This window comes from Numida meleagris, chromosome 2, assembly GCF_002078875.1.
Source record: "Numida meleagris isolate 19003 breed g44 Domestic line chromosome 2, NumMel1.0, whole genome shotgun sequence".
Lineage (NCBI taxonomy): Eukaryota > Metazoa > Chordata > Aves > Galliformes > Numididae > Numida > Numida meleagris.
The window spans coordinates 109,134,832-109,147,769 of NC_034410.1; the positions used below are offsets into that span (position 1 = coordinate 109,134,832).

The 12,938-nt window shown below is 36.6% G+C and overlaps 1 protein-coding gene across 8 annotated transcripts in view; it reads left to right on the forward strand.

Moving 5' to 3' along the window:
• Positions 1 to 12,938, forward strand: part of LOC110394957 (lipoxygenase homology domain-containing protein 1) — a 207,494-nt gene that overhangs the window by 76,467 nt on the left and 118,089 nt on the right. For 7 of the 8 annotated variants that reach the window (XM_021389041.1, XM_021389040.1, XM_021389039.1 and 4 more), the window contains exons 19-25: positions 438 to 527; positions 3,536 to 3,668; positions 3,940 to 4,091; positions 6,328 to 6,482; positions 8,941 to 8,999; positions 9,344 to 9,388; positions 12,398 to 12,561. In XM_021389041.1, coding sequence (XP_021244716.1) covers positions 438 to 527; positions 3,536 to 3,668; positions 3,940 to 4,091; positions 6,328 to 6,482; positions 8,941 to 8,999; positions 9,344 to 9,388; positions 12,398 to 12,561 — 798 coding nt within the window. The remainder of the gene's footprint in view (positions 1 to 437; positions 528 to 3,535; positions 3,669 to 3,939; positions 4,092 to 6,327; positions 6,483 to 8,940; positions 9,000 to 9,343; positions 9,389 to 12,397; positions 12,562 to 12,938) is intronic. The other variant, XM_021389037.1, reaches the window with a different exon arrangement.

Sequence of the window (12,938 nt, forward strand, 5' to 3'; positions counted from 1 at the left end):
TTATCAGCAGTAGGCACGGCTATGAAAAATTCAAAAATTATCTTGAGAGATGAAAGCCATTCATATGTGGCCTTTCCTACCTTACTCATATGAGTCATCTTGTACATTTATATTTTGTATTATACTTGAAATAATCATACAGCCATTAATTAGAAAGGCTAAAGAGACATTCACTAGAAAAAGCAGAAAACATGTAATGTATATTCAGTGGTCAGCAGCAATTTCAGGCATAAAATACATAGGCTTGTGCTTGCCATTAGGCTGCTTCGTTTTTCGTGTGTGTGAAAGACTGAAATATCTTTTGATCATTAATTTGGCACAGTGTTATATAGCAAGGTATGTCCTTCCTTAATCAGTATGCAGCCTCTGCAGCACAAAATGAAAGTATGCTACATATATTTTTGTCTGTAGTTATATATTGTGTTGTTTTAATGCAGGTTAAAATAAAAAGTGTTGGGAATATCTACAAGATAAGAATTGAACTTGGTGAATTACTGAATAAGCAGTCAGAGTGGAACTTACAAAGGGTGAGATTTTAATGATAAATTCTTTTCTGCTTCATTAATTTTTATATGGACTAACAGCCCATCTTTTCATGAAGCTATAGCTTCATGAATCAAAAAATGCATTTTGTGATACATTTTTATTGCTTTGTATTAGGTTGCTTGAGAGATGACAGAAGCACTGACACAGTCAGTCTCTTGAACTGAACTTCTGAACATTTTTTGCAATTATTCTTTTAGCGTATTCCAATTTTAGTGTATACATGGCTTATAGAATCATAGAATAGAATCATAGAATGGCCAAGGTTGGAAAAGACCTACAAGATCACCCAGTCCAACCATCCACCTATCACCAGTAGTTCTCACTAGACCAAGTCCCTCAGCACAACATCTAAACACTTCTTGAACACCTTCAGGGTCGGTGACTCCACCACCTCCCTGGGCAGCCCGTTCCAGCGCCTGACCACTCTTTTGGAAAAGTAGTATTTCCTAATGTCCAGCCTGAATCTCTCCTGGTGCAACTTGAGGCCATTCCCTCTCATCCTATCTCTAGTTAGATGAGAGAAGAGGCTGACCCCCAGCTTACTACAGCCTCCCTTCAGGTAGTTATAGAGAGTGATAAGGTCACCCCTGAGCCTCCTCTTCTCCGGACTGAATAATCTCAGCTCCCTCTGCGGTTCCTCATAAGGCCTGTGCTCCAGACCCCTCACCAGCTTTGCTGCCCTTCTCTGGACATGCTCCAGGGCCTCAATGTCTTTCTTGCAGTGAGGGGCCCAAAACTGAACACAGTACTTGAGGTGCGGCCTCACCAGGGCTGAGTACAGAGGGACAATGACTTCCCTGCTCCTGCTGGCAACACTATTTCTGATACAAGCCAGGATGCCATTGGCCTTCTTGGCCACCTGGACACAGTGCAAGCTCATGTTTGGCTAAGCATTGACCAATACCCCCCGGTCTGTTTCCTCTACACAGTCTTCCAGCCACTCCACCCCAAGCCTGTAGCGTTGCCTGGGGGTTGTCGTGGCCAAAGTGCAGGACCTGGCACTTGGTCTTGTTGAACCTCATCCCACTGGCTCCAGCCCAGAGATCCAGCCTGTCCAGATCCCTCTGTAGGGCCTTGCTACCCCCAGGCAGATTGACGCTTTCTGCCAGCTTGGTGTCGTCTGCAAACTTACTGAGGGTGCTCTCAATGCCCTCATCCAGGTCATCAGAAAATGGGAGCATCAGCTGAGGGAGCTGAGATGATAAATAATTATGCAAAGTTTTATTTTCTACAAGTTCACCTATACTCTTAGATGTTTGCATCTATAGCTATTTCTCAGCTATAAATTCCAACTGTGAAAAATTGACAGTGATGGAGCAACAATTATTTCATGACAAGTGTATGCAAGTCCGATCAAAGTTTAAGTGTAGGCTCATTATAATTGGTGCAAATGTAATTCTCAATTATATTCAAGGAAAAAGAAACTGCTGTTTTTAATTCGGAGTTATTTCTTCTTTTCTGTTTCTATTCTAGCTCTACTGTTCTCATGATAGGCACGTTTGTCAGATTAAATTAATACTAATTCTTGAAAACACTGACCTCCATGCAGGATGTCTTTCATAATTACAGATAAATATTTGTCTCCTCTTTCTTATTTTGAATCTGTTCAAGACATAATCTTATTCTCTGGCTTTTTATTTATCTTAAAAAAAGACTGATATAGCAAGCCAGTATTACAGAGTAATAAGAGACTTTGACATTCTTCCAAAGCCCTTAACTGTAACCGCACCAAAACTATGTAAGTGTAAATATTTCAGTTGCTGAAATGGTTGCAGGAATCTTAATTTCCATCCTGGTGGTTACAAATATTTCTTCAATGTCTTAGTTTAAATTTCATAGGGTAACCCTGGTATTATTTTTTTTTTTTGCAAGATGAAATAAATTATGTTGAAAGCTGTGTTATCTGACAAAGCAGTTAATGTTTGCTATTGTTACAAATCAGCAGGGGGAGCTCTGCCAATAAACATTAGAGATTAAGAATCACTGCTGCAAAAGCATTTCTTGTTGGAATAAATACATGCTTTGGATTAAAGGAAATGTTTCTTTTACTTAATATTTTATTGGAAAAATGAGAGAAGGACATATATTATCCCGATTTCTTAAGTATTGGAATGTGAACATGAATGCTTATTTTCATAACTGTTCACAAAGCTTGTGTACGCTATATCCACGTTAAAAAGAGAACTGCAGAGACAATTGTCTGCTACTGATTTCCTTTTGCTAGTGAAGGCCTATGGAAAACTGCAGTAAGCACTACTAATACGAACAAAAACTGCTCCCATAAAAGAAAGACTGCTTTAGTTATAGGAATCAAGCGATACAGCTATTATGATGTACTGTGGATAATAACTAGAGAATTAAAATTCTTCCTAGGAATAGAGAGGGTGCTGGTACTCAGATTTTTTTTTGTTCTACTGTAAGAACCAGATACATTATGAATTGATTTAATATTTCAACATATCCTCTCTTTACTGAAGTGCAGAAAGATATAGGTGATGACTTTCGTTTCCAATTTAATATGAAAGCGTTAATCTTTTTATGTTTTCCTAAAACATGGCCTCCCTTAACCTCACTATCAGAAGTACTCTAGACAGTGTTACATGTAGAGGGGGCCCACTGACAGAAATTACAATTATTGACATTCCTTATGGCAAATTTTATTTGCAATTTTAAAGTTTTATTTGCAGATTTGTTTGCTCCAGCGATAAGTTGACTTTAAAGTCCAAGGCATTTACAAAGAATATAATCTGGCAGTTTCGTTTGAGATATGACAAATATGAATACGGATCCTCCCTAGTGATGAGTAAAGTAGCAAAGTGGTAGCTAAAATAAAAAATGTTTTCATACTGCAATTTTGTATGTCATCTTTACTGATCATGTTATTTTTTTCTGAGATAGAAGAAAACATATAGGTAAATACATTTTGCAATGGAGAAGCAAAACACTTGAAAGAGTGAACTGAGTCACAGTTAAACTGTTTCTTCCCTAGGTGACACTGCAACACTTGATGAGCAAGAAAACTCTGAATTTTCCAGCAAACACATGGTTGTCAAAGAATGATGATGATAGAGATTTTGTCTGTGAACTTCCATTAGTAGAAGCTGGAAAACCTATCTATCCAAGTATGTGTGTACATCACAGTTGCACAGTTACGTTTGTGTTGGTTACTTGGTTTTCAGTATTACTGTCATCAAATTATATTCCATCTCCTCTGTGTCATAAATGTGGTCTTAGCAACCTTGAAAATAAGTAGATTGAGTTCTGGAGAATGTATTCCAGCAAAGCAATTATAAATCATACTTCTTACCGGTATTGTTTCCGTTAAGCTGGATTGGTGAGTAAAATGAATTGTGATTACACTTAACATATTTTTTCTTTTTGTTATTCTGGAAGTTATTTTATATCATGTTTATGTCTACACGGGTGACTTGGAGCAAGCTGACGCAGATTCTGCGGTTTATCTATGTATCTATGGAAAAAGAGGAGACTCTGGTCTAAGACTTCTGCATAAATCTGGTATTCCAGTGAAATTCTTGAGAGGAAAGGTAAGTCTGAAACAGAATTTTTTCAGCCATATACATATAATGAAGTAACTCTCATTGATTTTAAATGGTTCCTAATAAAAAAAAATCATAGAGATTTAGCAAAATAATACCTAATAACAAAGCAAAATAAATTTTTATGAACCCAGGAGTGATTGGAATGATTAAAAACACAGGCAGGCAAAGGGGAAGAAGAAGTAAATGAAGAATTCCGGCTGATGAGAAGAGCTGCCTGTGAAGATAAAACATATTCCATCAAGGTATAATGAGTCACAGCTGGAAACAAATGAGTGTGCAGAAATCACTCCATGATTTCAGATCTTAGTAGATTTGGAGGCAATGTGTTTCTTTTAGCACATATTAATATAGTGTTGAGATGAATTCAAGGCAGATTTGAAGTCATTTCATCTTTCAGTTGCATGTGATCTCCTCCATAAGTAAAATACTTGTCATCCTGATTTTCTGTAGCAGTGTATGTTTGAATGTCAGGAACTACTGAGCTCCACCACTAGTCTTCTTTCGGCCTCCTAAGAAAGAAGACTGTTTCTTTGCTTGAACGTCTTAACTAATGGTATCAAGCTCTTAGTGGAACACTTACAAAAGAACAAAGCAGTACATAAAATGCTAAGCACAGCAATAACTCATTGGGAAACTTCAGAGGTATCTATACTATTTTAGAATATGTATTTTATACCATTACTAATGTATTAGATACAAAGTTCTATCCACATTGAAGTTCAGAATTTAAGTGGAGTTGTCTGGGGATTATTCTAGCTGATCTGATGGTAAATTCAATGTAATTTTTTATACATGGGGCAGAGGGGGCTGTTCAAAGTGCAGTATATTAGAGAAATGCGTGGGCAAGGGAGTTGATTGGAGGCTGGGAGATAGAGCAGGGCTTGGGATATATCATTTTGTGTCAAAGGTAGTTGAATGCTGACTCAAACAATGTGTTTTAATCCTACCACAGATATTCTCCATGATATTGGGCAAATAAAATAAACCTTCCCTAAAAGCCCACTTCCTGTATGCATCTGCTTTGCTGTGCAACCAGTTAAAATTTTCAGAGCAGCCACAACTGTAACAGAGGTTAAAGTGCATTCTGCTCTGCACACAGCAGGCTCTTTGAAATGCCAAATACGCTGAGAAATTAACCCCTCTGTTTCTCAGTTGAGCACCCAAACTCATTTGCATCTTTGACAGCTTTTGGCAATAATGTCTATGTTTTAACTCTGTAGGTAAAACAAAATATTACACGGATGTGTTTTGTGAATAAATAGATGCCAGTGTTTGCAGAAAACACCTAGGTACTATAAGTAAGTCACTAGGGAAATCAGTTCTGCTTCAATGGACTCGTTGGTGGTTGCTGTAAATAATGCATAGAGCTGTAAAGATAATGAAGATAAAAAGAAGTATTGAAAAGCTGCAGCTCTGCCTTTGTACAATTTGAGGCAGGGATCCTTCAGAAAGCATGGCTTGTGATCATATATTACAGATACACAAGGGAGAAGTGAAGCTGCACAGTCAGTCTTAATTCTGCCATCTGCTAAGGACTGAGAACTGCAGATATGAATTTTCCAATGTATTTCTTTCCTTCGTTTTCCTTTTACTGAGAAGTGTGGTTTGGACAGTTGCATTTTGAGAGACAAAGCGATATGCTTCTTATTCTGACAAAAATTAACACCCGGAACCTTTCACCTGATCAGCTTCATGCTCTCATTATAAAAACCTTTGTCAACTGTAAGGACAAGTCTAAGAGATAAACAAGGGCAAAGTGGTATGTCAGATTTCAGTTTCTTTGAGCAAAATAGAAGGTAAATAGAGAAGGTGAGAGCAAAAAGAGCAAAGGATGAGAATGTCTGTATTTTAAATAAGCATTAACAAAGAAAATAATTGCCTGAACAGGTTATTACCTCAGGAAGAATTATTGTAAACTGTGAGGTACTGAGAAAATAGTGCAGAGATGTGGGCAGCATTCTGGATGATGGATGAAAAATCCCCCACAGTTTATTTGCGATTAGTGTTGCATTCTGATTTTCACTTGTATTTTCTCACTTGGTCTGATACATAACCAAAAGACGCTTACCTTTTCAGTACAACCCCTTTGATACACTCCAGCTGCCAGTAAAACCATTAGGCCAGCGCAAGAGTCAGATCAGGCTTTTAAATGCTGATATTTCCAGATTGGTTTAAGGTTGGCATATTATAGAGTGATCTCTTCTACTCCTCTGTCCCCTAGGTCAATGCTTTTGAAGTGAAAGCCGTATCTCTTGGAAAACTGCAGAAGGTGCTGTTGCGCTGCAAGGCTAATTCGAAGTCTCAGTATTGGTACTGTGATAAAGTCATTGTCAGAGAAGATGAGAACAACTCAGAATATGTTTTCAATTGTGAAAGGTAGTTTTTACAAGAATTATCTAAAGTATAGGATAGATTCCTGAGAGTGTCTATCATTTCAATAACAATATTTTGCCAATAAGAGACACTAAATATGATTTTTTTCCAGGAAAAGACAGACTTGGACTAATTTGCAGTTTTATAACATCCACAGAATGTTTTGCTCCAGAATAAACTGCTTGAGTTAGTAAGATTAAATTATTACAGTGTGACATGATTACTAGATTATATTGTGTACCTCATCATAGAAGAATCAGTGCTATAAATGTGATTTACATATTCAGAACATACTCTAAAATGTATTTCTAAAAAGGAAAGAAAACAGAATTGAGATCCAGAAGTAGCATTCATTCTCAACTCAGTATAACATCTGTCCTCACGTGGGTAGCATGGCCTAGGAACAATACATGCCAAGGCACTTTGCTATACTAATTCTGCAATAATTACCATGCTAGATGTTGAGCAGTAAAAATTATTCAGTGGCAGAGAGAAAATTTTTCATTCACAGCTTTCCTACAAGGAAACTCTGTCACTGAAAAGGGAGTAAAATAGAGTGTTGGGCCCAAGTGTAAAACTAAGCACTGTGCTCTGTTCAAGGAGAGGAACGGCTTTGTGCTTCAGAAATCTCTCTAATGCATCATATCTGTGATCAGGTCTTAGCAGAAATGGTATAGATAAGTTGTTGTCTAGTAAGACAAAAATTATTTCTTAGGGTCTACTTCTTACACAAATTGGCCTGTTTTGAAGTCAAAAATAAGGAACCTGAAAGATTTACAGAATTCTATCAAATAGTTAAGTGATTGAAGCTACATGTGCCTATGTCTTTCATCCAGGATTTCTTAGCACCTAAAGGATTAGTTGTGATGTAATAATACAAAGAGATATGTTTGTAGCTTTTACAGTAATCTTAATCTGAGAAGTTTCTTTTGGGGAAGCTAGAAAGGAGGGAATTAATAAACATGTAGAGAAAGCAACTGAAAAACAATAAATTTAATACGAATGTCATGAATTTTCTTTTGCATTTTACTTGTCAGCAAAAGAAGCCTTTAGAAAATAGTGATAATTCCACTTTGTGCTATAGATTCTAGTTTTTTTTTCTTTCTTGGAAATAAAATTGCTGGAATATTGACCAAGCATTGCGCTGATCCCTTTCCTGAGGGTGTCACAAACACCTTTGGTTATATTTTTGAGTCTGTTCCTGCAGTGGCAGAAATCTCTTTGTTCCTTTGTCAGTTCCATGCTGTTTGTTGGTGTAAACTTCTGAGGTAGGGGCAGTGGGAAAGGGCAGGAGGGAGCATCCAGGGACAGAAGTCTGACACTGTCTGGGGACAGACAAGGCTTCAGAAACTTCACACTTGTGACTGAGCCACTTCTCAGCAGCTGTTGAAAAGACAAATTTTGGTTTACACCTTTGATGCATGAAGACCACCTGATAAGCAACAGAATTGCACAGAGCCTGAGGGCTGGGTACAGAGAGCAAGGTAAGGGGAGCTTCTGCAGAAGGGATGGACGAGCACATGCTGAATGGCATTTTGTCATTGTTTAGGGAAACGATGAACAATACATACACAGCTTTGTATCTTCTTTATTGCCTACTGAGGCTCTTGTGGCCCCAAGGCTACAACTGTGGAGTGAATTATGCTGCTCTTTCTCATGCTGGGGGCAGCTCCTTTTCCTCTTGGCCTCTCTGCACTCATTCTCTTCAGCTTATGCTGGACCGCAGACAGGCTTCATAGGAGACTCGATAATTTAGGTCATTCCAGGAGAGTCTGTGGGAGTGGACCCAGTAAATAAAGCCCAACAGCCTAGAAGCTTAATGAATATATTTTTGTTCTGTAGAAAAGGAAGTTTTTTTAATTGGTTTGTTTCTTTGTTTATGAAGGAGGAAGGAGGAGAAAACTACAAGAGTTAGTAACGTGTTCTGAATAGAAAGGTTTCAAAATAATCATAGCCTAGTGTAATACAGCTAAGAAGCCTAGGTAGCATTTGCCTTTGTCTGTACTTCAGACTCATCTATCTGTTCTCAACTAGTAGGGAGAACGAGGAAGGGCAGAATTTGATTCCATCTCTGTTTTTAAGACCAGGCTTTGAACTTAAGAAATAGTGCAATAGATACACACAAATTATAAATAGCACTCAGTCTGGAGAACTGAAATATTTTTCTGCCACATTTTAGCTGTACATACAAATATGGTTGTGCCATATGAATCTCTTAATCAGGAGGTGGGTATATTTTATTCTTACACAGCTCTTACATTTCCACAAGTATAATTTCAATTGTTGTGTCAAACTCTTAATTTCCACTTTAATGTCTATCAAATAAAACACTAACTTTTTGCATTTGCTGTCATATGTATTTGTTATGAAAATAGGATGCCGATCATTCAATTATATTGTCTTGAGGAGGAGAAAAACCTTCCTACCTACTCTTTTTTTCTTTTCTTCCTCTTGTTTTCAGGTGGCTTCCATTTATATCCCAAGGTGTAATTCATTCAGAAATTGAGCTGTACCCTCAAGGTAAATTTTAACATTACTCTATGGAAGTCTGATCAATAAGTAAGTTGTATTGTTTTTCCTCTGAAGAAACTTAGGCTGAGTTTATACATCAAATATCAAGGTTAGCCATTTTGCTGCTTCCTCTTTGGCATTTCTAAAAGAATACAGTTTGTATTTGCATTGCATGATGGGTATAAGTATTACTTGAGGGTGTAATGAGGGAATGATTGAGGTGGAAAATTCTCTCATATTGGCATGAAGGTTAGAATCACAAAAGGTCTTTTTCATCTCTTCTTTCAAACCTTTTATTTAATGGAGAAGGATAGACCCTTTATTAATTGCATTTTTGTTGTTTTTTTTGGCAGAATTTCAAATAACTCAAGAGCTGAAAAGGCAAGAAGAAGCAAATGGTAAATGCTCTAATCCTTTGGCTTTAATGTAGACCATTTCTGTTTCAGAACTAACTGCTTAACATGTTTCTTGCCATTTTTATTTATTTTAAAACATTAATTACAGCACACAATTTGAATATTTTAGTAAACTCTGAACTTCACAATTTTATTTTAAACAATAAATCACTTTATTTATGTTTTTCTTGTCATTTTTCATTCCAGTAGTGTTGATCTTGTCTCTATTTACTTGAAAATTGATATTTTTTTTCTAGTGCTTATTTTTTATCTATCTTAATTTCAGCTCTTTTACTTAACATTTTAAACGATGATTTTTTCTCCCAGGCTATACAAAGGTTTGTATTCACTGTTGGCTTTACATTTTCTGATTTTTCCTGGGATTTCATATTTGTTCAGTTTGACTTTTCTGTCCTTGCAACCAGTGCAGATTAAATTACAAATCTTAATAACACATAACATTTTCTCACCTGTGAGAAATGCTGTACGTTGAACAACAATTTAGAAGCTGTCAGAAGAAAGTTTGAAAATATTTATTCGTAATTTATCATATCAATCAAGATATTTGTAGAGACCAAATAATTGGTTTTAAATAGCATCCTCATGGAAAGTCATTTAACTATAAAATCTATAACCAATCACTTTACAAATTGTATTCAAATTCTGTTCTCTTCTTAAAAGCCTTTTTGTTGAATGAAAAGTATCTTTGCCCTTGCTTCTTTCCATGCTTCTTTCAGAAGGCATTCATTTAACTGTTCATCAGTCTTTGTGTCTTACCTGTTTTGTTTGCCTCACTTTGGCGAGGCCTGCACCTACAGATCTGCCTGTACATAGTTAAATGAGTCTACTTAGTGCTTCCTGAATTTACAGGTCTCTAATTTGTGTCATTTAAGTTTTGTTTCTATGGATGTATGTTAAAACCTGTAACAGGCAAAAACTGCCCTGTAAAAAATAAGCTTTTTATGACAAACTGAATGAGAATTATTATTTTTTTTAATACTGTTTACAGTTTTTATTTGGTAACATGCAGGAATATCATGGGAATCTCTGGTATCAAGGAGAAAAGAAATTTTAGGATACTTCTCCTATACTTCCATTTTCCTTCAAACACAAAGCCCTGTATCCAGAAAAAAAAATTCTCAAAGTCAGTATGGAGGACCACAAACTAAACTTCTTTTTTTATATATATTTTTTGGGGGGGGGGGGGGAGGGGGGAGAGTGGGAGGTTGGGGCGAGAGTAGAGTAAGTTTCATTCCTTCTTTTACCTGGAGAATTGTGTTTGCAGGTAAACTGTTCTACTGATGCTATACTAATACTTTGGAAGTAATGGTGGAGTTGGCAGAATATATAATCTCAAGTATATGAACGGTGTTTTTTTTTAAGGCTGGTTTGTTTTTGAAACAAGAGAGAAACTTGGAGAGGCTATCAGAATAGAGAAGGCCGTTAAAAACACTGGAGGCACAACAAATTAAAGAGTGAAGACGTCAAGAACAAAATGCATTTTGCCTCCTTTAAAATTAGTATTTGTTTCTGAATGAATTTTGAATTTTTCATTGTACTGGAGGAGTAGAGGATCATATTTTACCCTCTGTTTGTATTTCATACATGTTCTTCATAAACATAAGTATATTGAGTTGTCTTTATTTTCCAGCCACATGGGCCAAAATGACTTTATTTTTAAGAAATGTATATTGTACTGTCAGAAAACAGTAGAGACTGATTTTTCTGGTAAGTGAGCTCTCTGAAGGGGCAAGGAGCCTCCTACTTTATGCACTCTGTTTCTACCTTCAGTGCATAGAGGCTGTCCACCCTTCCGTTTGATGTTGATCTCTTTGTATCCTGGTTCTTTAATTAAGACAGTAGACCTGTAGAGAAAGTCATGAGGATGCAAATTGTCTATAGGCACAGAAGGAATAGAGTTTCTTACATGGTGGAGACTGACTACATTCAGTGGAAATTGGATGGTTCAATTCCTTTATGAATTTCTAATAATTTTCCGTCACTTTTCAGGATTAGGGTTCAGCCAAACCTCAAAAATCTGGAAAACAGATGAAAAGTTTGTTGCTTTAGCTCAGTCTTCATGAGGCAAATTGCTAACAGATAATGGGGCTGGCCCAAGATAGCTATGTCTGTCAGACAGCAAATTTAATTCATGCAGGTTTTACCAGCCAGCTGTTTATTAATAAAACTGCAGTGTACACTGTGGCATTTCTTTATAAGATGACTGTGGGTTCCTATTTCATTTGTTGTTTGCCTTGCACAGAATTAATTTAAGTTGCTAAGTGGAACTTGTTTCACACAGGCAACAGCTGAAAGTGAAAGAGGTATGGAGATCATCCAGTCCCAGATTTTCAGATGCAGAGATGTATTTTCCAATTATGCATGATTCTTTTTAAAAGTAGATTGATATTAAGCTCCTTTCAGATATTTACATAACTTGTGTGCATGTTCTGGGAGCAGAGAAGCAATTGCACTATCAGGGAAGCTTTATATAAAATTATTTCTTAAAGAGTCCTCTTCTAGCTTCAGAATTTTCTCCAAAATCACTTATTTCATGCCAATCTCAATGTTTTGCCTCAGTCCAAGAAAACAGAGCTCTTGATGTGACTCATGTATATAAAATGAAAAGGAATTTCATGCAGTAGGTTACTTTGATAAGTGTTTGTTTTTTTTTCATTTCTTGTTTATATTTTTTGTAATAAACTAAATTCTGGAGGATGAGCTTTTCTATTTTTCTTTTTTTCTAGAGATCTTGCCAGCCACTGTGTTCATATTTCCAGCTTTTAAGACTGAGGAGATTGGCAACATACTAAAGTTGCACACCTTATCTGAGTTTGAATGATGCAGAATTTATCCAGCCTTCTATTGCCTGTCTCATTATCGTTACTTTTTAGATGTACATTAGTGAAAGTTCCTGGGCTAAAATGTTACTTTATTTATGTCAACTGAGTTACTTGCTACGTATCAGTAACAGTTATTAGATGCATTTTGATTTTATTTTTCACTTTGCAGAAGGAGACTGGAAGATTACTGTAGTCACTGGGGATTTTGAAGCAGCTGGCACAACAGCAACAGTCTCCCTTTATGCTTATGGAGAAAACAAAGCTTCTGGCCCTATTGTTTTGGGATCTGGGAAACACCAGCTGTTTAATCCCAACAGTGAAGATATATTTAAGGTACAGTATGGTTTTTAGACAGACACTGGAGAATTCAAAACATGCAAAACAGCTCTCCTCAAAACTGGATAATGACGATAACCGAAGGGACTCAAAAGCAATATGTATATAAAAGGATCATTTAGCATTTCTAAGAGAGTGGTAGACTTTTATGATAGTAAGATTTGAATCAGCAAATGTATTCAAAACTGCTTCAAGCAGACTGCCTCCCTTAGAATGTTTAATACTTGCATCTGCTTGATGTGCTACTTTTAACGAAACACTGTTCATTTGCAGAGACAGAAAGAAGTTTATTTGCTTGTTCTTTGTATTGAAATAGTACGATAGTCCTGGCTGTCGCTTGTATCGCGTATCCACTCTTGAAAGCATCCACTGTT